This window comes from Carya illinoinensis, chromosome 1 (genome assembly GCF_018687715.1).
Source record: "Carya illinoinensis cultivar Pawnee chromosome 1, C.illinoinensisPawnee_v1, whole genome shotgun sequence".
NCBI classification, from domain to species: domain Eukaryota; kingdom Viridiplantae; phylum Streptophyta; class Magnoliopsida; order Fagales; family Juglandaceae; genus Carya; species Carya illinoinensis.
The window spans coordinates 37414959-37441611 of NC_056752.1; the positions used below are offsets into that span (position 1 = coordinate 37414959).

Sequence of the window (26653 nt, forward strand, 5' to 3'; positions counted from 1 at the left end):
TGTTGGATTAATGTTGTAATAAATGCAAAATTAATATTATTTAAGCTTAATTTGTGCTAAGTAACTCATGAAAAAACTTAATTTGTTAATATTTCTTTTTATATATATATACATACGTTTGCATGTCTAAATTAATTAACCGATGGATCGATCCACTTTTGCATGATCCATACGGCCATGAACGTACGTACGTTTTCGACGAAAATATAAATTAAGACCAATTAAGATGCAATTTCCGAAACTTCTGATCTAATAGGCCGCCGGAAGTAGTAGTAGTGCACGTAGGGCCTCGATATCGTCTCCTTCGGAAACCATCCATCCATAGCAGGAAAGCTGCATGCATGTTTATAACAAAACCTGCACGCATGCGCATGCGCTTCGTGGTCTTGAACTGCATCGGAATTACTTGTATATACATTGATCCCAATCCCATATAAATTCATAAATATTTAGGTGTAGTTTAGATAGTAAGATGAGATGAGATAAAATAATTTTATATAAAAATTAAATAAAATATAATTTTTTAATAGTATTATTATTTTTAGATTTAAAAAAGTTAAATTATTTATTATATTTTAAATAAAAATATTTAAAAAATTATAATAATAAAATAAAATGAGATGAGATAAAATAAAACCGTTTATGAATCTAAATGGGACTTAGTGCGTTGTATATATATACAGATATTTTATTGAACCTATATATAATTAGGTAAAGAAAATTAAAAAGATCAATTACATATATATATAGCTGCCATTAGAAACAACTAACGTACCTTCATTTAAATTTCTTATATACACACATATATATATATATTTTAATTTGTTTCTCTTCACATTTAACTTTTTATTATATGTGTATATATACATGACTTCATATAATAAGTTATATTTATTTTATAATAAAAAAATTTTATAATCAATTTCATGTATCTTATTAAACTGAGTCAATTTATTAATTAACTTTTACGAGGTTTATATGTGAATAAAATATTTTTATATATTAAATAGTTGAAAATGATGGGATTAATGTAATTCGTTCGTTTTGGTTAGATGCTAGCTATAAAGTATAATTATTGTAGGTAATCGGATTGTAAAGTAATTAAAAGAAGAGTGATGAATGTATAATTTTGTTACGTATAAATAAAATTATATACTAATTTACGTATCAATATTGATTATTTTATATTTTAAATTTAAATTAATACGGTTCTCAATAAAATTTATTTTTTAACTAATCATATTAAATTAATGTATATATTAATATATAGTTGTATTTATAACTATATTTTTACCTAAATGAATGTAAGAGATGGAGGATACCAGCAACTGAGTGGTCAGAGTCTGCTTGTCCTGATTCCTCTACATGAGCATTAAGGACATGCATGCAACTGTGTACATACCATATGTGCACATGCATTTCCCCCTTTAGCACAACCACATTTTACCTTTGCAAGGCTGTGCTCCAATAAAGGTAATCCTGCTTTTTCATTTTTAAGATAATCAGATTTTATTAAGGGGAGATTTCCTGATTAAAGAACTGTGCACTTTATGATTAGTCACCCTATGCTAATGAATAAATAAAAAAAATGTATTAACTCTTTATAGTTATAATAATAATAATAATAATAATAATTATAATAGACAGCTATTTTATCTACTCAATTTGACCCTTCATTATTTTAATATTTTAAAATAATTATTAAGGAAATGATTATTAGAATATTGATTTTTTAATATTTTTAAATTTTTTTTAAATTGATAAAAAAATTAAAAAAAAATAAAAAGATAATTTTATACTAACGATGAAACGATGGACAGACAGCAGAGTGACGGGATTAATAATAATAATAATAATAATAATAATAATAATAATAATGGAGTTTTGTTTTGGGCAAAAGGACAGGGAATGGCGACAGAGAAGTAATCGTGTGGAATGAGCTATATCATTAACCACAGTATTTGGGTCAAGTCAGTCAGGATGATTGCAATTCAAAGAACAAACAAGATAAGCAATAGAAAAATGACACGTAGTAAAACATTTTACAAATTTCCCAGCCTAGTTTAAAGTTAAATAATATAAAATTTTAATATAATTTTTATTTTAAATGTGAATTATTTATTATATATTAGATAAGAGTTTAAAAAAATTATTATAATAAGATAAAATAAAATGAAATAATTCATATAATTGAACGAGACATCAGGACTCGTTTGAAAAATATTTTCATTCTAAAATTCTCATTTCATATATTTTTTAAAATATTTCTGATCATTTAAATATAAATAATTTTAAATTAATTATTATAATTTTTATAAATTTTATAAACAATTTAAAATTTTTAAAATCTAAAAAATATTTTATTCAAACAATCTTGTAATTATTTATAAGTTATTTTATTACTATTCATATCATTTCATTTTATTATAACACAAAATTCTTATCTTTTATCTTATATTCCGAACATGTTCCAATCTTTTCTTATTGGCCCGTGAACATATCACCAATGTAAAACGTTCTTTCGTTTTCGTTTTTGTTTTTGTTTTGTTTTTGAGAGAAAACGAGCGAGGGAGGGACAGGGTGTGGGCCAAGATTCCTAAACATAAAGCGTTCTCTCTCTCTCTCCCACTGAAACCGCATTTATTTTACACTCTTTCCTAACTTTGTCCTGATTTTCCTCTGCTATATTCTCTCTCTCTCTCTCTCTCTCTCTCCCCTGTGATCTACGCAGCAATCTCAGCTCTGGAGTTCCAGCTTTCCAATCTCACCAGATTGCTATCTATGGGCAAGTTTCTCTTTTTTAACTCATGAGTTTGTACTGTTGAAGTTGGTGAGTCGTACCCTTTATTTTGGGTTTCGCTCATGATGTGTAATTTGAGAAATTATTTTCTTTGGTGAATAAAATTTTGAGAACATTATGGTGATTTTGCTTATGATCTTGGGGGAATAAGTGGGTAGTTGAGGTGCTTGCTTTGATCAATTAATGCTTTCTACGGTTTTGGAGATATAGGGGAATCAATGGAAAAAGTTGTTGCTGGGTTCCATTTTGTGGATATTAATGCTCGCTAATTTCTAGCTGGATTTCAAATTTAATCTATCTGTTAATTGGGTAGCTGCGGTTGGTCGAATTGGAATCTGGGAGTTTTGACTTCTTCTGGGTTTTTGGAAAATTTGAATAATGGAGGCTAAATTTAGAGGTAAGGCTCATCAGTTATATGGTCAGGTGGTGTCGGATTTAAAGGCAGTTGGGAAAAGAACTTTGGAATGGGATTTGAATGACTGGAAATGGGATGGAGATCGTTTTACAGCAAGTCGTTTGAACTCTGTACCATCAGATTGTCGGAGTAGGCAGTTGTTCCCAGTTGGGCCAGAAATTCCAGAAAATACTGGTCCGTCGAATGGTTCATCTTCTGGTTCAGATGAGATTAATCTAGTGAATGATGGGGGCAGGAGGGAGTTGGAGAAGCGGAGGAGGGTTGTAGAGGTTGAAGATGAAGAACTGAATGATGAAGCCGGGTCTTTTAACTTAAAGCTTGGTGGTCAAGCTTACCCTGTCACGGAAGGGGAGTTGAAGAGTGGGAAGAAGACAAAGATTGTTGGAACAACCTCGAACCGTGCGGTTTGTCAGGTGGAGGGTTGTAATGCTGATCTCAGTAATGCCAAGGATTACCATCGACGACATAAGGTTTGTGATATGCATTCCAAGGCCACCAAAGCACTGGTGGGAAAGGACATGCAGCGGTTCTGTCAGCAGTGTAGCAGGTCAGTTGGATTATGTAATCATCCTTTGTTTATTTTTTTGGATTATGTAATCATCTTTGTTTGGAGGAAATATTTCAGAGTTACGATCAGTCCTGGTCATAGAATACTTGCTTTCTTATTGGCATTTCTATAAATTTTCAAAACACGAGTCCAAAGTTGTTGCATGTCTATCTTAGTTATTCTGTCATTTATTAGTACCATCTGTTTTTCAAACTAGATGCTACTTGGCATACTTATTGGCAGGTTTCATGTTCTTCAAGAGTTTGACGAGGGAAAGAGAAGTTGTCGTAGACGGTTGGCTGGCCATAATAGGAGGAGGAGGAAAACACATCCTGATACTGTAGCTAGCGGAGGCTGTCTGAATGCTGAAAGGGGTACCAGTTACATATTAATAAGTCTGCTGAGAATTCTCTCCAATATCCATTGTAAGTTTTTTTATTCGTTGCAAATCTTTTCACTTGGCTGGTCTATGAAGGCATCCCAATGAAAGTAGTTTGTTGCATACGTGATACCGGTCTGAAAGCTAGTGGCTGAATTAAATTTTCTTGTAATTTTATGCTCTAATGACAACTCATAATTTTGTTGAGTGTTGCTATGAAATTTCTTCTTGGTCACCTCACCAATAACTCTACAAAGTTTTATCTTTTGATCTCCGGATGTAACGGGTGCAAATGCATGTTAAAAGTTAATGCAGAACTGATGAAAGTTGGCATTTATTTTTGCATATGAGAATACCCTTTGCATCTATATGGATGAATAGACTATAAAGTGTGGAAAAGGGTCCAAGTTGCTTACTCCAGATTCTAAGATAGTTGCTTTTGAGAAATTTTGAAGGCAGTGGTGCTAAATCTTTGGCACCTTAACATGTTTATAATTATTATTATTTTTTTGATAAGTTGTTTATAATTATTGTTAACTATCACTCAGGTGCATGGTTAGGCAATTGCCATTATTTTGGCATTTAAAATAATTTCCTATTTCATATGAGCATTAATTGGACAACTGATATCCTAGAAACTAGGTGAGATATATTTCAGTAGCTGTAGGCATGATGTGGTAATTTGAGTATCTGGGAGTCTTTGTCGCATGGCAATTTTCTGTACTTTTCTCTACAGTGTTCTCACATTAGCTGGTCATTTGTAAGGCAACTTTTAGCTGGAGGTGTTGTTTTAAATGTAAAAATTCTTTATGGGTTTCACAATGATTGGTTGGATGAATTCACATCGATGACTGCTACTGTGGTGCTGAGATTGTTTAAGTTCAACATTTGGATAAACCCATGCTGTTATATCCACCAGCAACATAAAAGCTAGCTGCTTTACTTACCAATTTTCTGTTATTGCCTGAACAATTTGGTTCATTGGTTATGACCAGTGTTAGTGAAAGCATTACGTGCACTTTGAGTGTAAATGCTGCCTAGAGCCTAGGCACAAACTGCAAACACGTGCCTGATTGAAGGTGCACATTTTTTAAAACTGATATTATATATATATATATTCAAAAAATTGCTTTAAGCTCACAATGGTCTTTTGTATATGTTCTTTGCTTTTAGTAAGTGAAGCGCTTCAGCCTTGACACTTTGTTAGGCGTGCCCTTACCAACAATGACCATCACCAACTACTTAACTCTCTCTGTCTTTCTCAGTTCTTGTTTTTCTTGCATTTATATTTTTAGGCCTATCCACACTTGGGTCTGTAAAGCTTGATTTTCTATTGTTGACATTTGTTTGTGGTGACATTTGTTCGTGGTTATATGTGTTTCTTCCCCTTTCCTTGGGTGTCATGATTGGCACACTTATTTGACTCCACAGATTATGCCTTCTATGAATTGCAGCAAATAGCTCAGACCAAACAAAGGACCAGGATTTGTTATCTCATCTTTTGAGGAACCTGGCCAGTCTTGCTGGGACAGTTGATGGAAGGAACATATCTGCATTACTGGAGGGATCTCAAGGTTTGCTGAATGCTGGGACATCTACTGGGTCTTCACAGAAGGTGCCGGATGTTACTCCAAATGGTTCTGAATCTTCTAGGCCTTTCTGTTCAACCTCGAAGATGGATGATCACATCAACCCTCATGACCATCCTATATATGTGGGACAATGTGTGACAGCATTTACATCTGATATGGCGCAGCAAAGAATATCTTTGGATGACTCTCAGGGTGGACATGTAAAAGATATATCTGGTCTACAGTACAAAAACCCACCTCCATCAAAGGATGGGCTTCCATCCAAATCAATTATATCCGAGACAAAAGTTGGGAGGATCAAATTGAATAACATTGACTTGAATAATGTATGTGATGATTCAGAGGACTGTATAGAGCAAGTAGGGAGGTCTCATGCCCCCATAAACTCAGGGACTGGGTTTCTCGGCCATCCATTTTGGGTACAGCAAGACTCGCATAAGTCTAGCCCACCTCAGCCAAGTGGCAACTCCGATTCAACTTCTTCACGGTCACCATCTAGTTCCAGTGGAGACGCTCAGGTATGTTATTGTTGTGACTGCATCTCATCCCTTTATAAATGCTGGGTTTGGTAGCATTTACAAATGTATATATTATGGTGGGTGGTGGGACCATTGTAACAGGTTGAGTTTACTGCTAAAACTCATCCAGTTCTCCTTTTTAGTTGTCAGCGAATTTCAGTGGGTGACCTTAAATTTGTGCAGATCATTTTAGACATTAATTTTCACCTCAATTCTGTAGTTTGGGTCAAGATTAGTTGAACTGATAATGCCTACGGTTGAAAGAAGGGATAGAGTGATCAAAGGTCCTTATTCGACTTATAAATTGCCATCTGTGGTTATATGCTTTTGTAGCATGTTTATCCCTCTTGGTCTCTGGGTCCTCTAGCTCATTGATCTTGTTAATTGATCCTCTTATTGATGGGAAAATAGAAAAGTGGTTATATAATATGGCTTCTGGAGCTGAAGCAATACCTTCAATGTCGTGTAACAATTAGATAGTTTTGACCGGGAGTTTAGTAATGAGACACTTTTAACCGTTTGTTTAATTTCAGTGTGTATATATCACATAAGCTTCTACACATCTATTTGAGCCTCTGATACGAAAAGGAAAACTTTAGTAAAGTGTTCTACATGTTATAGCTTTCAGAGAATGGTACATGCATTTTGTGAGTCAAAATATAAACATCTATATACATAGGTATATTTAAATTTTTATGTGGGCCTCAAAGGACTATTTTGCTAAGACTCTTTTCCTATAAATCTTCAGAGCCGCACAGATCGAATAGTTTTTAAACTCTTTGGAAAAGATCCAAACAATTTTCCTCTTGTTCTCCGGACACAGGTAAGTACTTAGCCACAAAGTTTTTTTGATGCAACCTTTTTTGGGTGCTCTTTCATAATGTAGTTTGATTTTTTGTTATATATTTTTCAACTTCAGATCCTCGACTGGCTATCCCACAGTCCTACTGACATAGAGAGCTATATAAGGCCTGGCTGTATCATATTAACGGTATACCTCCGTCTAGAAAAGTCCATGTGGGAGGAGGTATGCTTCTGGAGTCTGTACTGATGCAAGATATGTAGAATTGTTAACCCTGATATCAGGACAGCATTTTTTAACCTCCTTAAATACAATTGCTACATACAGCTTTGTTGTGATCTGGGATCCTATCTGGAAAGGTTACTTGGCTCATGCAATGACTCTTTCTGGAGAACAGGATGGGTGTATACTAGGGTGAGGCATCGCGTGGCATTTATGCATAATGGTTTGCTCTCTCTCTCTCTCTCTCTCTCTCTCTCTGTGTGTGGCATTGCAAGTTTCTATTCGTGCTTTAATGTATTATACGCTAATAAGAGTGTGGACACAAAATTTCTCATTCACGTGAGGAAGATAAAGTATTTTGATTTGTTACATTTGCCTTGCAGGTCAGGTTGTCTTGGACACACCCTTACCTCTGAAAAGCAATAAAAATTGCAGGATATCAAGCATCAAGCCAATTGCTGTTTCCATATCCGAGAGAGTTCAGTTTGTTGTAAAAGGCTTTAACCTTTCTTGTTCCACTGCTAGGTATTATTTTGCTTATCCATGCATGTCTGAATAGTATGTTTTCATCTCTTGTTATTTGTAAGGGAGCAACGATGTCTCAATTTTCAGAAATTTCTGTGTGGATATTGTTAAGTCCTGCCTTTTGGTTTCAGGCTACTCTGTGCTCAAGAAGGGAAGTATCTGGTCCAGGAAACTTGTTATGACTTGATGGACAGTGCTGATACAGCCATTGAGCGCGATGAACTCCAATGCCTCAGTTTCCCCTGCTCCATACCAAATGTTATTGGAAGAGGATTCATTGAGGTGTGTTCATCCCAGATTTTTTCTGAACGTATTCTGTTATTACACACTTAGCTCAACAATGAGTGCGCGTGTGAGAAACTTTTTGAAAATGCATGTGGCTGACTAGCTTCACAAAAGGTTGGATCATAACCATGAGTGCCCATGATAATAATGAACCACGTGATTTGATAATGTCAGTCCTAGTACGCGGTGTATTACTTCCAATATCTTAGAAACCTTTTGGTTGATCTTTAGCCTTAGAAGGTCATTGTTACTTGTATAAAAAAAAAGGAGCGTTGTTCAAATATCTCACAGCATAGGGTTTGGGTTTGTTTTAGAAGTTAGGAACCTGTACACAGATGTTAGCTTTCTTATTTAAAATTATGTATTTGAGATTGACGTTTTTCATGAAAGAGGATAGAAATAGATGCCTTGTTAATTAAGTTAAATTGGAATCATTAGAGTTTTTAATTATAATAAGAACATATTGAATGGTGGTTCACTCGAAAGCAGAATTTGGGGTGGGGACAGCAGCGGAACCGGCAATTTTTTTGAGGGAGGCCAACTTTTCTATCGTGTAACACATTTATGTAAAATAAAAAAGGGATTAAAAATTCAGAAAACATAACCATATATAAAACTAGATCTCGATAATTTGCTATGTACGTGTAAAAATAAAATTCTGAAAACATAACTTAATATATGTTTCAGATTTATGATGATAATATTTCGTGGAATAATATTCATCCATTATTATTTTGTAATGAAATATGTAGAATTCATTTTTTTCATAAAATCTATAAGTGATCTTTTAGAAGGCAATTTTACATTCTAGCGTGTAATCTAGTTTATTAAGTTTCATGTAAAATCTAGATATTTTCGTATCACATTAAACATATAATAATATAATTGAGACCTTAAATAAATTTTTTCTTGTTCAGTGAAGTCTAGAGGATAAAACCTTTCAACTATTTTTCATATAGATCATCAATCTTAAATGATTTTTCTTGTATTTTCACTTTAGATTCCATATTAAGAAACCTAATATTGTATAATAAAAAGCTTTGGGATCCATATTAATAAATTTATCTTTTCTCCTAAACTTAGTTTAAATTAATCTTAGTGAGGCCACATCCTTGAAAATAGATAATATATAGAAATTATACAAAATGTTGGGACTATAGGAAAAAATTGGAGAGGGGCATTTCAAGTATATTGAAATTTTAGAAAATTTTACAGAGCATATGTTGTTGGGGGGGGGGGGGGGTGGTGGGCGGGCACTTCTCTATATTTGTAGAATTATATTTGTAGAATTATAAATGAAATGTAGGGGGGATTTTGAAATTTCAAAAAATTTTAGCCCAACTTGGGTCTGCCACTGGGTGGGGACAATGGAACTGACTTTTAAAAGCATGGTCAAAGAGGGCTAGAACAGAGAGAAAAGTTACATTCATAAGTAGAACAAGAGATGGCCCCTTAACAGGGTAAATACTCTGCAATAATTTTTTGTTTACATCTTTAGAACATGCATGAGTACATTCCCCATTTCTGATTTGGGAAGATACATATTTTGATCTTATCAGGTTGAAGATCATGGTCTCAGCAGCAGCTTCTTTCCATTTATAGTTGCAGAGCGAGAAGTCTGCTCTGAGATCTGTATGCTTGAGCATGCTATTGAGGTGGCTGAAAATGCTGATGAGATTCAGAGAGTACCTGAACTGCTGGAAGCCAAGACACAAGCTCTGGACTTTATACATGAAATAGGTTGGCTGCTTCATAGAAGTCACGTGAAGTTTAGACTGGGTGACATGGATCCAAACACGGATCTCTTCCCGCTAAAACGGTTCGAGTGGCTTGTGGCATTCTCCATGGACCACGATTGGTGTGCTGTAGTAAACAAACTCTTGAAAATTCTGTTTGAGGGTGTAGTTGATGCAGGTGACCACCCTTCCATTGAGCTTGCATTGTTGGATTTGGATCTTCTCCACAGAGCTGTCCGGAGAAATTGCAGACCTATGGTTGAACTCCTGTTAAGATTTGTCCCAGATAAAGTTTCAGATGGGAGAGGAGCTCAGGAAAAGCAACAGGTTGATAGGGCCTCTAGTGGCTTCTTATTTAAACCGGATATGGTTGGACCTGCAGGGCTTACTCCTCTTCATGTTGCAGCCAGTATGGATGGCTCTGAGAATGTATTGGATGCCCTAACTGACGATCCTGGATCGGTAATACCTTGTCTCTTATTTCACAGTTTTTTACTTGAAATAACTCTACATAGGGAGAAGACATGAAAATGATTCATGAATTTATCCCTAGTACATATTTGACCGGCCCTTTCTAGGCCTGTCAATGGACGCAAATCACGGGTGGAAGAAGTTTATTCTGATCCGAAATGTTTCAAAACAAACGTAAAATTCCTAACGGATCAGAATAACACCCCCCCTCCCTGGGCGCTAAAATATGTCTTTTATTGAAAAAATGAAATGGTGTTGGTTTGTTTAATTTATTGGAGAAAACACATATTCGGGTTGGAAACGGTCTTGAAAACTTTTCGGGCCAGAACAAGAATTTGAAGGAATGACTTGGGATGAACAGATCAGGCATGAACTGCCCCCATCTTCCATGTTAGCATGGTTACAGGAAGATTTAGGAATTATGTAGAAATTTATAGTTTGTTTCGTCAATTAAGAAAATCCTAATATTGATGATCTTCTGATTAAAAATGAATTTCCAAAATTTAGCGACTGCATTATTTGGAGCAGGTTTATGATTATGGTCGAGTGAGAACATTTCTTTGTTTTACTTCAAACCTCACCTTTTTCAGCCAGATGTTTACTTTGCATTTTTACCTTTGTTGTTTTAACATTTAATATGGTTCTGGCTTCTCCAGGTTGGTATTGAAGCATGGAAAAGTGCTCGTGATAATACAGGTTTGACACCCAATGACTATGCTTGCCTACGAGGCTATTACTCCTACATCCATCTTGTCCAAAAGAAATTTAACAAGAAAATGGAAAGAAGGCATGTGGTGCTTGATATCCCTGGTGCTGTCTCAGACTACAATAACAAGCGGAAGCAATCAGATGGGCATAAGTTGTCAAAAGTTGCTTGCCTGCAAACTGAGAAGATTGAAATTGGAGCAACGTATAGACATTGCAAGATATGCGAGCAGAAGCTGTCTTATGGCAGCATGAGAAGATCACTTGTATACCAGCCGGCAATCCTTTCAATGGTGGTCATTGCTGCTGTTTGTGTGTGTGTGGCTTTGCTCTTCAAAAGCTCACCCGAAGTTCTTTATGTGTTCCGGCCATTCAGGTGGGAACTGTTGAAGTACGGGTCAAGCTAACGTGATTCTGTTGGAGGGTGGGTTTTGTTCCGCCCCCTCTATCCCATCTTAATTGCACGAGAGAAACGTAAAAGTGTCGGTGATCTGTGGAGTGGGGTATCCACCATTTCTGTGTACTGTATATGTGCTAATGGTAGTCCGTTACAAGATTATATAGGGAAAATTTAATCGGTGTCAATCCATTGATTTATACAGAAATAAACCTACTGCAGTCTGGGAATTGAATACCTTGAAAAGGCTTAATTTTTCTATACCTTAATGTAATACAGGTAACCCAAGGACTTGCTGGATGTTCCAGGCAAGTTTGCTGCTCGACATCGAGGGAACCGTTGTGGGGTAACCAAGATGGGCTTATATTAGTCAAATTTTGGAGTGGCTTGAGCTTCTCTGATTACCAGGTCATGACCAAACGACTGGTCAAACTCCAATCTACTCATGCAATATGTTGTGCTACACAGTAACACCAATACAGATTTAAGAAGCTACGTGAAAGTTTAATTTACCAGGGCTTGTTAATATACGAAAAATGAAAAAGAAAAAGAAAAAGAAAAAGAAAAAGAAAAAAGGGGGCCTCTCCAAATAGATCTTACCCGGACAGCATGCACTTAAGTTTTTGCCACTTAAACAAGCCTAGAGTGATAACCTCTTTGGGAGCGGCTACTATGCTGCCTCAAACATACCGTTGGGCATATTGCCCAGTTGATTTTTTTTTTTCATATTTTTTTAATTATTAAATAAAAAAAAATATATTAATACACTTAAAATTATTTCTTTAATCATTAAGTAAAAAAATATTATTTTTTTACCTGAGCGGTACACCGCTCAGGCGGCATGGGAGCATTTCTCTAATCTCTTTACCAATTACCCCCATGCAAAGGGGAGGGGAGAAGGATGCCATTTTTCAGGGGGATTTGTTTGTTGAGGATAGCCCTGCAGGGAGAATGTCATCCTCGTGGTTACCTTCCAACGACCCATATTTTGTCTTCATCAGATATGCTGGCCTTGGAAGAGTTCGTGAAGAGGCGTGTTGGTATCTAATTCCTTCTTGAAGGGGCTCCTTTGTATCAAATATTAAAAAAAAAAAAAAAAACCTTTATCCCGAGCCTGTCCCATGCCCTTCCTGTAAGCATTAATCTAACTACTAATACGAGCTCTGCCATGTCAAAGTGCTGTCTCTGTACCGTGGATAAACTAATACCTCGTCTGTCTTTGTCTGAGAGCTCACTTATAAGAACCGAAATGGATGCCTGAAGCCAGATGCCATTCACACTGTTCTTTATAGCTTTGGTGCCAGTTCCCTTGTTGGTCCCACTTTTCAAGAATCTTTGTATCAAATGTTGAACATCGGAGTTTAATTTATTGTGTACACGTGTCATATAATATATATGTCCTAGTACCAGTCTCTTACTCTTTGTACAGAATCTCATTTTTTTTTTTCTTTTTGTTGCGAATTTCTATTTCTGTAACCCTCATTGATTTTACTATAACATGCTTCTACGTGATCTTTCCAGATTTCTGGCCTTGAACAGTAGCACTTTGAAAATCTTGAAGCTTGCCTGCGTGATTGTGGCCTTCTGGTTAAATTAATTAGACACGATTTATGACTCGGAATGAAAACCTTCCTCCAGGCCAAGGGTGTGATATATCATGCTCTGGTTGGAAAAGTCAATGGTATAAATTGTACCGTATCTAAAGATCTAATGATATGATATTAACAGAGTGAAACATGCTGCTTTATATAAGAAAAGATTCTTTTATCTATAATTGGATTAATACACTCCTGTTTCTTTGTGAATCGTAGTCATATCTGGCATGGTATTTGATATTTAATCAATGTACTAGGAGAGAGTGTAAAATCAAATGGTTATATTCATTTTCCTTGCACATTATTCTATGCCAATAAACGGCATGTTCAACAGCCATTAACTTGCTGAGATAATACATGACATTGTACTTTTGCATTACCTCTCTCTTTCTTCTTTTTTCTATATATATGTGTTATAGTTTGAAGCTTTTCTGCTTATCCAATAACGGCCAAACAAAAAAATAATGGCTCAGCTGGGAGGAGCGGATCAGATAGAGTCTCTGCGACTTGAGTTGGCAGAGATTGGAAGAAGTATAAGGTCTTCATTTAGAAGCCACGGCTCAAGTTTCCGGGGTTCAGCTGTCAAATCTGAACATGATATTGAAATTGATGATGAACATGAGTTACAGTGGGCTGCAGTTCAGAGACTACCCACTTTTGAGAGGATTACTTCAGCCTTGTTTGATGTTAATGTTGGCACAGGTGCAGATGAAGATGCTAAAGGGAAACACGTGGTTGATGTAACCAAACTTGGAGCTCAAGAACGTCATATTTTCATAGAGAAGATAATCAAGCACATTGAAAATGATAATCTTCGGTTATTGCAAAAACTTAGGAGGAGAACTGACAAGTAACCATTTTTATCATATACTCATGATATATGCATATTGCACTACAATTCATTTACAAGCTTGAAAATTAGTATGGATGTGCATACCTGTGTAAATTTTGTTTGTATGCATCTTTGTGTGTGATATCAGTAATATTATACCTCGTTATGGTTTTACCAGGTTTCTTTATCATGCAGGTACATGCAAGCTACATAGTTAAGATAAAGTTTCAACTTGCATTATTATTATTTTTTTGCATCTGATGCTTAATTTTCAATGCGAACTAGTTGGATGCTGCATGATTTCATGCTTTGATGAGCATGCAAAGTTCTAGTTGAATGTCTTTGTTGGACTTTGACTAATATAGCATTAAATTTTTATTATCCTTTGTAGAGTTGGTGTAAAATTGCCCACTGTCGAAGTAAGATTTGAAAGTCTGTGTGTTGAGGCACAGTGTGAAGTAGTTCATGGAAAGCCCCTCCCCACCCTATGGAACACCTTAAAAGGCATGATTTCAGTGAGTATCTTCACTTGTCAGACTAAATTCCAGTCAAGTTAGCCACTGAGACTCTGAATATTTGAAGTGGGGACACGAGAGTGACAAAAAAGACTATAGAAACAAGTGTGGTATATGCTCTGATAGTCCTTAGATCAGAAGCTTCATTGTACAATGATCTCTGGATTTATCGAGTTGTAAATACCCAGTGCTTGATAACAATTATGTATTCTTCATATTCCCTGAGTCATCTTTTGCCTAAGCAGGGAAATGTTTCAAAATTTGGGCATAGACCTGTAGTTCCTTGACTCTTAAGAGCTCAAAACAAATTGCTCACCAGAGTCCCCTTTTTTCTGTTTTTTTTGACCCAAGTCATGAGAGCTTTCTGTTTGTGACAGGGCCTTGCCATGCTGTCAGCTTCAAAAACTCAAGGAGCCAAGATAAACATCATCAAAGATGTCAGTGGAATTATTAAGCCAGGAAGGTATTCAGCAAAATATAGCATCTTAAAAAAATCTCTCTGAATAAAAAGATGGTATCTGTTTCTTTCCTCTTGATGAAATAAACCTGTTAAAATATCCGTCTGTTGCAATAAGTTAGGAAATAAGGGACATCTATAAATTGTTTAGATTAAAACATGACTCGATTTATTTTTGATTGAATATACTTTCAAAGTAGATTTTCTCCAATTTGATAGGCCGATATTGAACATAGTGAAGTGATCCGTCAGCTTTACCCCCTACAAACATAGATTAGGTACTTTACAGTTTAGTAAGTCCCGTCCAATATCTTCTAGGGCTATGCACCCGGATGATTTTGGCCACTGATTTTCTATTTGTTTCTTTATTGTATTACATAAATTTCTAAATCTAAGGTAAACCAGTAATAGGAAGGAATTGTTTATACTTGTTGAGTTGGCAATTGACCTTGGTCCTAGGAACCTTATTGATCAAACCAGATATAAATGGTTGTATCTGTTAGATGTATTAAACATGTTTTACCATATTTCCTTATAGAGATTAGAAGATATCTTAGATATGCTTATCCTTGCATGATAGGTTCCTCAAATATGTTAACTTATCCTCTAAATTCCGAATTGGAGAAAAACGAAGCAGTTTCAATTTATTTACCTTTTGGAGGAAATATTCTATCAATTTATAGGAGTCCTTTATGAAGGTGAGAAGATAATACTGGCAACATTAAAATTGACTGACATTGGCCTGTCTTTGCTGCAGGATGACTATATTGCTTGGCCCTCCCGGGTGTGGCAAGACCACACTATTGTTGGCTTTGTCAGGGAAGCTAAGCAATTCTCTAAAGGTTTAGTCTTTGAACATCTTTTTTGAGATGTCTGAATGGTCCTTCAAAAGAGTTATATGTGGTTTCCAAAGAGAGTTAGTGCTCAACACAACAGCTTTTGAACTTTAGACTCTGTCAAGCTATCTCTATATTAATTGGTCATTTAATATCCAAGGAAGTTGTGTTCATATGATCAGCGTGTAATCATATCCCGTGCTCAGATGATTATATGCACCAGACTTTTACTAATTTATAGTTCTTTTAACTTGATCGAACTGCTGCCTAAATTACAAGCTTCATTCTCCTCGAACTATTGCATACCACATTTTGTTGTGTAACATTCTTAACAACTACAACGTAAACACCATAAAGTTCATTATGGGGGTCTTCGGAATTATTTTCTGCTCTTTCCAGATACATTAATATTAACATATATTCCATTATCTCAGATTTGTGTGCATTTAAAATTAGTCTGATTTTCCTCAATGGTTTCTGCGTTAGGTTACTGGGCAAATATCTTACAACGGTCATAGACTGGAAGAATTTATTCCACAGAAAACGTCAGCATATGTAAGCCAATCTGACCTTCATATTCCAGAGATGACCGTGAGAGAAACACTTGATTTCTCTGCATGCTGTCAGGGAGTAGGAAGCCGAGATGGTAAAATTGTTGATTTTGATGCAAGACCATTATCAAAAAAGTTTTCAAATTGATACTGATCAGTAGTTTTTTTTATCTTTGTTATAGAAATTATTATGGAAGTCAGTCAAAGGGAGAAGGAGAGAGGGATTATCCCAGATCCGGATATAGACGCTTACATGAAGGTACTATATAGCAGATATGTGACTTTTCCATCCATGTTTAGATAGTGGTCTCTATGCATTCACAAGTTCATTAATGCCAAAAGATCAAGAACAAATAATTGTGTGGATGTTGATGTGGTTGAATAAACTTTTTCTTGTCTTGCATACATACGAATGAAAAATCTCAGAATCTCTTATCCATTAGTTAGAAGTCTTATGTCCCAATTATTCTTAAAGACGGCTTTGGGTCCTGACTCCTTGGGATTGGTTGCATGAATCCATATTTTCCATTCAGCTATATATAAAGTTGGACTCACTTAGATCATCATTATGGAATATATGTACAAAATAATTGTCGTTTTTAGTGTGCTTGTCAATGTGGCATTTATACATTATGCATTTTTCAATATTTTATATCTTAATATTGTTTATGTTTTTGTTGTTTTTACAGGCAATATCAGTTAAGGGATTGAAGACGACACTTCAAACAGACTACATCCTAAAGGTAGTGTGCTTGGTCACTTTTCCAGAGTTTAATCTTATTTCTTCTTTATCTGTTTCTTGGTGGAACTTTGTAAATCTTTGGTATATGGCTCACAATCCGCGCGTCTTGCAGATCCTTGGTCTCGATATGTGTGTTAACACATTGGTTGGAGATCCCATAAGAAGAGGCATATCTGGTGGTCAAAAGAAAAGGTTGACTATAGGTGATGTCACATACCATACAAAGTTTTTGTAGAGCATGAAAATTTTTAGTTGCTTATGTCAAATGTACAATTCTGTTCCTGACTAAGTTCTGCATTTAAATTTAAGGGGTGTGAATTTAATATCGTTCTTGATGTATCTTGCATTATGTAGGTGAGATCATCGTGGGTCCCGCAAAAGCTCTATTCATGGATGAAATATCAAATGGCTTAGACAGTTCCACCACTTTCCAGATTGTTTCTTACCTTCAGAACCTGGTGCATATAACTGATGCCACTGCATTGGTTTCACTTCTTCAGCCAGCACCAGAGACCTTTGATCTCTTTGATGACATTATCTTAATGGCAGAAGGGAAGATAGTCTATCATGGACCACGAAATTGCATTCTTAAGTTCTTTGAGGACTGCGGGTTTAAGTGTCCGGACAGAAAAGGTGCTGCTGACTTCCTTCAGGAGGTAGATTTGTCGTTCATATTTGCGTCTACAACTATATCCTGCTGTATGAATTGTGACCGGTTTTCTATTTGATTTGTTATAGGTTATATCTAGAAAAGATCAAGCACAGTATTGGTGCTACACAGATCAACCTTACACTTATGTTTCTGTCGATCACTTTATAAAGAAATTTAAGGACTTCCATCTTGGCCAGAACTTAGGTGAGGAGCTCTCACAGCCATTTGATAAGTCTCACAGCCACAAGGATGCTCTATCCTTTAGATCATACTCATTAACTAAGTGGGAACTGCTTAAAGCTTGCACAAGGAGGGAATTTCTTCTAATGAAAAGGAATTCTTTTATTTATGTATTTAAATCAACACAGGTATTCTTATTTTTGTTAAAAAAATGCCTCGATACTTCTGCCAATTACAATTAGCTTCGATTCTGCTCGTCTTATTTGAAATTATTTTTATTCTTTCTTTCTGCAGTTAGTCATCATTGCGTCAATAGCAATGACTGTTTTCCTTCGAACTCGAATGGCTGTTGACATGATCCATGCAAATTATTATATGGGCTCACTGTTCTATGCACTCCTCATTCTTCTTGTGGATGGATTTCCAGAACTGCCGATGACTGTCTCGAGACTAGCAGTTTTCTACAAGCAGAAAGAGCTTTTCTTTTATCCTGCTTGGGCTTACACAATCCCAGCTGCCATCCTGAAAGTTCCTCTTTCGTTGTTGGAAGCTTTTGTGTGGACGGCTCTAACATACTATGTCATTGGTTACAGCCCCGAGGTGGGGAGGTGAGAGATGCGGATGAAAACTTCAATCCTGCATACTATTGCTTTCTCATAGGTTGTATAATTAACATTAATTTTCTTCTGGTAGAGTGCAAAGATGTAGATAATGAGTGGTCCTGTCTCTTTTTATTAAATCCTCTAGAGTAGTATTTTTTTGGTTATAATAGCTATCTCAATTCTTGAATCTGTTTTTCTTAGGTTCTTCCGCCAGTTCCTTCTATTTTTGACTGTGCATCTAACATCAATATCCATGTTCCGATTTATTGCATCACTCTTCCAAACTGTGGTTGCTTCAATGACAGCGGGTAGCCTATCCATAATATTTGTTCTATTATTTGGTGGCTTTGTTATCCCCAAGTGTAAGATTTTTACTACCTCTTCTCATTATCAAGCCAATTAAAAGTATTGAGATGATTGTGCTTAGCAGAGTTTTGGTTGCAGCCTCTATGCCAACTTGGTTGGAGTGGGGATTTTGGGTTTCTCCGCTGTCATATGGAGAGATAGGCTTGACAGTGAATGAATTCCTTGCTCCTCGATGGGAAAAGGTGAAGTTTAATTTCTATTATCTTTTCTATGAACAAGACATAAAGAAAATATGCAAGGGTGTTGCAATTGTTTTGGTTGGGCCAATAGGACAGTTACAAGGCTCAAATTTAAGATCTCCATTAGGTTGACACAGCTTTGCTTGTTTTCATGGAAAGTTCTTCCAAAAGAAGAAGTTTTTGGGGACTAGCGGTTTCTTATTGGGCTCATTATATCATTAAATAGATGTAATACCTTCACATACCGTGAACTTTCTTCTTCAAAAGCATTTGGATGTTAGAAAGAACAAGGGAACAGAAAGGAAAGTAATAATAAATTCTTAAAACGGGCACCCTTTTTAGCATTCTAAAGTCTTTCCCTTTCCTTTTCTTTTTCCTCATTCTTTTGGCATTTCAAAAAAGAACCTTGGGGCCCATCAGAGGGTTTACCTATCCACTTAGAAACCTATAAAAATGTAAATCCTGCAGCCTTTCCTCACAAAAAATTGTGAAGTTGTTCATTCATTGACCACTGATTATTTACCTTTTTTTCATTGAAGCTGTCTGCAAACAAAACTCTGGGGCGACAAGCATTAGAAACTCGTGGATTAAACTTCGACAGTTACCATTATTGGATATCAATTGCTGCCTTAACTGGGTTCACAGTGCTTTTTAACGTTGGTTTTACCTTGTCATTAGCTTACTTGAAGCGTAAGAGCACCTCCCATTGCTTACTTCGATAACTAGAAATAAAGAAGCAAAAAGTTAATGTGTACGCTAACCTACAACTTCAACATACATTCAGCCCCAGGAAAATCTCGCGCTTTAATTTCTTATGAAAGGTACTCTCAACTTCAAGGAATAAAAGAGAGATACAACAATTCGGATAGAGGCACGAACCCTACTGGTGCTTCTCCTAAAACTACTTCAGAAGCTAGAAAGGGTGAGAATGCCTCTGTGTCCTGATCAGCTCTTTTTTATCTTATGTAATGTCACATCTGTTCATAATGTCTATTCATTCTAAATCTTTAGTCAAGTTTAGATTTGCTTTTGAGACATCTTTGAAATTCTTTCATTCCTCAATTTTTCAGGAAGGATGATTCTACCTTTTGAGCCCTTAACTGTAACATTTCATGATGTGCAGTATTATATAGAAACCCCTTCGGTAATTATGCTATGGGTAGCTTTACTCCATTATATAGCTAGTTGTGAATACGAGGACTAGGAGTGACAGTTATATAAACTGAAATGCATTATTTTGCCATCATGTTGTTCTCAGGAAATGAAAGGGCAGGGTTTTACACACAAGAAGCTCCAGCTCCTTTCAGATATTACAGGTGCATTCAGACCAGGCATACTAACAGCTTTAATGGGTGTCAGTGGAGCAGGGAAAACAACACTTATGGATGTTCTTTCTGGAAGGAAAACCAGTGGTACCATTAAAGGAGAGATTAGAATTGGTGGGCACCCGAAAGTTCAAGACACATTTGCCAGGATATCAGGTTACTGTGAGCAAATGGATATACATTCTCCACAAATCACTGTAGAAGAATCAGTGGTATATTCTGCTTGGCTGCGGCTTCCATCTCAGATTGACTCAAACACTAAAGCTGTATGATATCTTTCTGCTGTAGGATTAAAATTATTTTCTCTCAGCCTTGATCATTAAAATGAATTGCACTGAAATTTCCTGTTGCATTTTCATCTAGGAATTTGTAAATGAAGTCCTTGAGACTATTGAGCTTGATGTGATCAAGGATTGTTTAGTAGGAATGCCAGGTGTTAGTGGTTTATCAACTGAGCAACGTAAACGGCTTACTATAGCTGTGGAGCTTGTTGCCAATCCTTCTATCATATTTATGGACGAACCAACATCAGGTCTAGATGCAAGGGCAGCGTCGATTGTTCTGAGAGCAGTGAAGAACATTGTTGAGACAGGAAGAACAGTTGTGTGCACCATCCATCAACCAAGTATTGATATCTTTGAGGCATTTGATGAGGTAAATTATTCATAGTCTGGCCTCATAAATGAGATAAAGTGAGTGAGTTTGGAATTATGTTTGCACATTTCCCTTTTATAGCTGAAAATGACTTCTTATTTAGTCCGGATAAATTATTTTTAGTTTCAGCTGTAAAGCTCCATTTAATGCATGATCAGGTAAGTACTTGAAACTTGTTAATTATATGTACAAAGAAGTTATCAACTTTAAAGATTATTTGTTTTTTTCCATGTAATTTTAATCTTCTTAAGTTTCATCTCAAGTTGGAAGATTGATCCTTTTTAAGGACACTTTGACCTTCCAGTTTTGGCTTTGGCCCTTTGGAGCAATTTTCACATTTTTTCAAGTGGATTGCACAAAAACTGGTCATTTACTAAGTCCAAGATTGTAAATTATGAGTGAGGGCTTTGTGGGTGTGCCACTTGCATAATGAATGGTCTAATATCTCACTGCACCATTTTTAGTGAAGTAATCTTTCCTAAGTTATCTGTTAAGTATGATCTTGAATCCTTTTAAGTTCTTTGAGTGAAAATTTGTATAATGGAGTATTAATATCTTCAAAAGTTTTGTATCTTAAGTATAATATTTTTAGTTGGATTCAGTTATACCCATTTCATTTTTCCACTTTACAATCATATATGCAGGTTTACTTGCCAGACAACCAAAAAGGAAAAAAGAAACAAAACTGCCTTCTGTTTTAGAAAATATGAACCTGTTGAATTTTGTATTTATTATCATAGTATATAGAGGTGATATGGTAACCTTGATTCATGTCTTACTGATGCTGCAGTTGATTCTAATGAAAAATGGAGGCCGCACAATATATTCTGGTCCACTGGAGCAGCACTCAAGAAGGGTTATTGAGTACTTTGAGGTCAGTTAGTGATGCAACTTTTAGATTTCTTTCATCATCGTTAGCCAAATAAAATACCGTTCTTGTGACAGAATGACTATTTAGTCCTGATCCCATTCCCTGGTAACTTTTCTGTAGAGTATCCCTGGAGTTCCAGCTATTAAAGACAATCATAATCCTGCGACATGGATGTTAGAAGTTGCTTCAAAATCTGCTGAAACTCAACTTGGAGTAGATTTTGCACAAATTTATCAGGGGTCTGCCTTGTATGAGTATGTACACTGACTAGAAGAGAATAATGAGATTACATAAAAACAATGTGGTGTTTATCATTGTTACCAATCTTGCCAGGGTTCTTGATATATCCTACTTCAATACCTTGTTGTTTATGTATATGCATAACAATATCTACATGTATGCATATAGAAAGTACAGAAATCATAGTTAATGGATACTGCAGATTAGAATAAAAAACAATATACAATAATGTCTTTGATATGTTCATAATATCTATATATCTATACACAATATAATTTTCTAAGCACTAAGTTATGCCCTTATGAAGCCACATCATTATATAATTTTAATTAGTGCTATAAAACCACACCATTTACTCCCCGGAACTATAATTTTTTAGAAGCACCATTTCCCCTTGAATGGTGACGAAGTCCTTCCAAATCTCCATCATTTCTTCACTAAATTCACTCTCTGATGTAAAAACTCCACCTTTGCTGCTCTTCCCCTTAACTTGCTCTTAACTTGCTCTATTCTTTCCTTCAGCTCCTGTTAAAAATTGCAAATACACTACCTATAAAAAAAAAATCTAATTGATATACTAATTTTGATTTAAAATCAAATTATTCAATGAAAATAGTATATTTGAGCCACGTTCTTTCTCCTCAACTTATGCCTATTTAATAATACCTCACGGTGTGCCTACTTAGTTAAATAGAGTATTTTTAATTTAATAAATTTAGCTATTCCTGTGCATCATTCTGATCTACTACTAGTATATTTTATATGGAAAGCTTACAGCTTGGCCTGTACATGACTCTTGCTTTTCTGACTGTAGGCAAAACAAGGAGTTGGTTAAGCGATTGAGTTCACCATCTCCAGGTTCAAGGGAATTGCATTTTCCTACCCGCTTTCCACAAGGTGGTTGGGAACAGTTCAAAGCATGCTTATGGAAACAGCATTTGTCCTATTGGCGAAGTCCTTCATACAATTTGATGCGTATCATTTTTATGTCTGTCTCATCTTTGGTGTTTGGAGTACTATTCTGGAAGCAAGGAGAGAAAATGTTAGTTAGCATAATTGTATTAATGTCTGCATAAATTCATTGCCTTAATTTTTATGATATGAAGCTGGATTGGGAAATCATTCTCGAAAGAACATACTTGACAATCTGTTTCTGTTTTGGCAGAAAAAACCAGCAAGATCTCTTCAATGTGCTTGGTTCAATGTTTACTGCCATTATCTTCTTTGGCATAAACAATTGCTCAACAGTTCTACCCCTTGTTGCAACGGAGCGGACCGTTCTGTGCCGAGAAAGATTTGCAGGGATGTATTCTTCATGGGCGTATTCATTGGCACAGGTTCAAAACTCTCGAGACAACTGATTTAACATTAATCCCATTAATTCCATCAAGAAACTTAATATGTTCATTAAGCCATCTCATGAATTCAGTTTAAGAAACTGGCAGCTTTAACAGATAATTTTTCTTTCTGTTCCTTTGAAAGATAATTTAACAATATTTCTGTTGAATGCATCGAGGAACTTAACATGGTCATCTAGTCATCTAATGAAATCAATTTAAGAAACTGGTAGCTTTAGTTGGTCATTTTCTCTGTGTTCCTTTTGCTGTCCAATTGCAGACAATGTTAATCTTTTTGTTCCTAATGAGAAATTTATGCACAAGCTAAAAGCCAGGAGATCAACAAGTCTCCACCTGCAACAAAAAGAACCGCTTCAAAAAGAAATTATAAAAAAAAAAAAAAAAAAAAAAAAAAGTTAGTTCTTTTCTCTAATGTCTTCCCCAGAATTTTACAACCTCAAGTTTAATCTTAACCATGGATCCACTGAAGAAAATGCAGTGATCGGCTTCAGCAAAATAGCAAGAAATTAGAACAATAATTCAAAACGGAATATTTGACATCCATGGCATATAAACTTTATCCTTTCCTTTATCTCTTGATGATGTCCCGCCAGAATTTCATCACAACCTTAGATGTATCTATATAAAGGGTTAGCATTTGGAGAACTACTTTTTATAGCTGAAGGAATCTGGAAAGAACATGGAACTTCCTTAGCTTGATTTCAAAGGATCAATAACCTCACACTTTGTACAAACTAAACTATCCCATTGTATCTTATATGCCACAAATTTGGAAGCTGTAGTTAATGGAGAATGGTACAGTCAGTTGTTTCCTGCACAGGAATATTCCTTTGATGTGGAGAGATGCCACTCTTAAAGTTCAGGTGTCCAAGTTTACAAGGGTTCTCACCCTTTAGATATTTTCTTTTGAAAAGGTTCAGCGCTCAGGTTTGGCATCAAATCAAACTAGTGAGCATTATGACATAAAAGATCCGGTTGATAAACTTGTCAATTGATGGAATACCTTTTTTACATTGGAACATTGAGGTCAGAAGACAATCTCACAAACAGACTTAAATGAAAACTTTTAGAAATTTAGAGTTTTGGTTGAAACTAGTTCAACAGCTTATTCTCCCCTTGAAATTCTGAAGATGTTGATTACTTAACTATGTGGTTAGGATGAGGATTGTACATCAGCTCTTTTATTAGACTCCAATAAATGCGATCAACTTTTGTAGGTGCTAGTGGAGGTTCCCTACCTGTTAATCCAAGCAGTTCTCTATGTGATCATCACCTATCCTATGATTGGTTACTACCGGTCAGCCTATAAGATATTCTGGCAATTCTACAGCATGTTCTGTACACTGCTATCCTTCAATTACCTAGGAATGCTTCTGGTTTCTTTAACGCCAAATATTCAGGTGGCTTCAATTGTGGCTTCATCTTCCTACACAATGCTGAATTTGTTCTCTGGGTTCATTATACCAAGACCTGTAAGTATGATCATCAAGCTATTCTATTGTTTGTCTTTTTTGTTTTAAAGTTATATAGTTTCTTAGGTCAATGATTTCGCAAAAGATGAACCAAAATCTCATCCTTAATTCCCTGCACACAAAAAGCATTTCTAACCAAATGACTTGCAGCTATGCTGTGAACTGCATCTTTTATACACAACTGGATGTTTTGCAACAGACCATGTGCAATATGGCCTTCTTATATAAAAGAAATCAATACACCTTACACTCAGTTCAGCTAAGATACATGTTTACCGTTAATCAACTTTAAGTGGATTTTGAAACGACTACATATATTGACTAGTGGCTACACTCTGTACAAAAAAATGTTAATACTGTGAAATTATTTTCTTTGTTATTTTTTTCCTGTCAATCTGTGGGGATATGCAAAGCATTGAAACTGACCCAAAAATGTTGTTCCTACATTGTTGCAGCATATCCCAAAGTGGTGGCTTTGGTTGTATTACTTATGTCCCACATCTTGGGCATTGAATGGTATGCTTACTTCCCAATATGGAGAAATACACAAAGAAATATCTGTGTTTGGAGAAACAAAAACAGTTGCCACCTTCCTAGAGGATTACTATGGGTTTCACCACAATCGATTAGGTGTTGTTGCTGTTGTCCTTATTGTCTTCCCCATAGTCTTTGCTTGTCTTTTTGCATATTGTATTGGCAAACTAAACTTCCAAAGGAGGTGAATGTTGTAAAAATGTATCTGCACATTTGGATGTTACAGTTATTATCATGAACTAGTGGCTGTAAACATAATTTTCACATATATTTCTTTGAAGAATACAAGTTGAAACGGCCATGTCTTCAATAATGCTCCTTGTGAGCGTTTTGATTGGATGTAAGGATGTTGCTACATAAACAGACTGTTATGCATCATCTTAGCATGCAGGGTTGTTGTCCCAGCATGTTGTCTTAATGTGCTTTCAAATATGATATCAATATAGCAGCTAAACGATCTATCATATTGTCACGTAGATTGTGCAATCCTACGAATCTTGAAACTTTTTGAAAAATTCACGTAAATTTATTGTCTTGGCAACCAGAACGTCCCCTCGATAGCCTGATGGCTCATCCAAAACCGTATCACTTTGACGTTTCGAAGCAATCAACTCCCTCAAAACGATACACCCCATATTTTCCTTTTCAATCACCAAAATATTGCTTAATTCTGTGCATCTTTCTCTAAAATCAAAATCACTTACGTGCTTCTGCATATCCCTTTGTATTGAATGGCAGTAAACCCTATAAACACTATATTATTTCAGCTCTATTGGTGTGGACATTATCCATGATTATAATAATTAACAGGATTGCATGGTCGTTAACTATCATACTTTAAAAATTTTCGTACAAGTTTGATGAACAACTGTGGTCCAATTGAATGACTTTCATAAATGATGAGGCTCTCTAGATCTAATGGCTTGTGGTAGTCACTGTCACATCATAATGGCAAAGTACTATTGCCTTGCACATTGCTAATTAAAGACTATAGGATGTTACATCTTTTAACAATTAGCATTACAAGCCTAAAAGCTAGATATATCACCATTTAAACAAAAGTGAGAATTTATAGATGGTCTAATTGTGTGGAAGAAAGTGGGAAAAGGGAGCATCTTATGCTAAGCTTTATAAATTCTATTAAGTTCAAGGTGTGGGTTAGGCTCTTTATTCTTTCTTTCTTTCTCTCTCTCTCTCTCTCTCTCTCTCTCTCTCTCTCTCTCTCTCTCTCTCTCTCTCTCTCTCTCTCTCTTTTAATATAATTTTTCTTATTAAAAAAAAGAAGAAGAGACGAGTGT

At 35.6% G+C, this 26653-nt stretch overlaps 2 protein-coding genes across 3 annotated transcripts; both read left to right on the forward strand.

Moving 5' to 3' along the window:
- Positions 1-2630: 2630 nt before the first annotated feature.
- LOC122317043 (squamosa promoter-binding-like protein 1) lies at positions 2631-11655 on the forward strand. Its single transcript, XM_043133938.1, has 10 exons — positions 2631-3762; positions 4006-4187; positions 5596-6251; positions 7000-7074; positions 7171-7278; positions 7381-7498; positions 7659-7800; positions 7932-8082; positions 9645-10283; positions 10949-11655. Exons 1-10 carry the CDS (start codon positions 3179-3181, stop codon positions 11402-11404), a joined length of 3111 nt encoding a protein of 1036 aa, XP_042989872.1. The 5' UTR covers positions 2631-3178; the 3' UTR covers positions 11405-11655.
- A 143-nt stretch (positions 11656-11798) lies between these two features.
- On the forward strand, positions 11799-25650 carry LOC122317026 (pleiotropic drug resistance protein 3-like). 2 transcript variants are annotated; one of them, XM_043133919.1, is made up of 24 exons: positions 11799-13839; positions 14213-14336; positions 14714-14799; positions 15551-15635; positions 16116-16275; positions 16363-16439; positions 16870-16923; positions 17035-17125; positions 17277-17578; positions 17661-17942; positions 18049-18362; positions 18558-18718; positions 18801-18904; positions 19441-19591; positions 19686-19823; positions 19972-20045; positions 20160-20492; positions 20590-20880; positions 21671-21754; positions 21872-22005; positions 22806-23033; positions 23157-23328; positions 24567-24821; positions 25277-25650. In XM_043133919.1, exons 1-24 carry the CDS (start codon positions 13454-13456, stop codon positions 25541-25543), a joined length of 4353 nt encoding a protein of 1450 aa, XP_042989853.1. In that variant the 5' UTR covers positions 11799-13453; the 3' UTR covers positions 25544-25650. The 2 variants fall into 2 exon arrangements, with proteins under 2 accessions (XP_042989853.1, XP_042989860.1); XM_043133926.1 differs by having other exon boundaries at positions 24750-24821.
- Positions 25651-26653: the final 1003 nt, after the last annotated feature.

Bases quoted from the DNA above. Each gene is read 5' to 3' on its own strand.
- LOC122317043 (XM_043133938.1), top strand. From the start codon at position 3,179: ATGGAGGCTAAATTTAGAGGTAAGGCTCATCAGTTATATGGTCAGGTG. The intron at 7,075-7,170 runs GTAAGTACTTAG...TTTCAACTTCAG, and splicing joins CTCTTGTTCTCCGGACACAG to ATCCTCGACTGGCTATCCCA. The intron at 7,279-7,380 runs GTATGCTTCTGG...TGCTACATACAG, and splicing joins AAAAGTCCATGTGGGAGGAG to CTTTGTTGTGATCTGGGATC.
- LOC122317026 (XM_043133919.1), top strand. From the start codon at position 13,454: ATGGCTCAGCTGGGAGGAGCGGATCAGATAGAGTCTCTGCGACTTGAG. The intron at 15,636-16,115 runs GTTTAGTCTTTG...TTTCTGCGTTAG, and splicing joins AGCTAAGCAATTCTCTAAAG to GTTACTGGGCAAATATCTTA. The intron at 19,592-19,685 runs GTAAGAGCACCT...ACATACATTCAG, and splicing joins GTCATTAGCTTACTTGAAGC to CCCCAGGAAAATCTCGCGCT.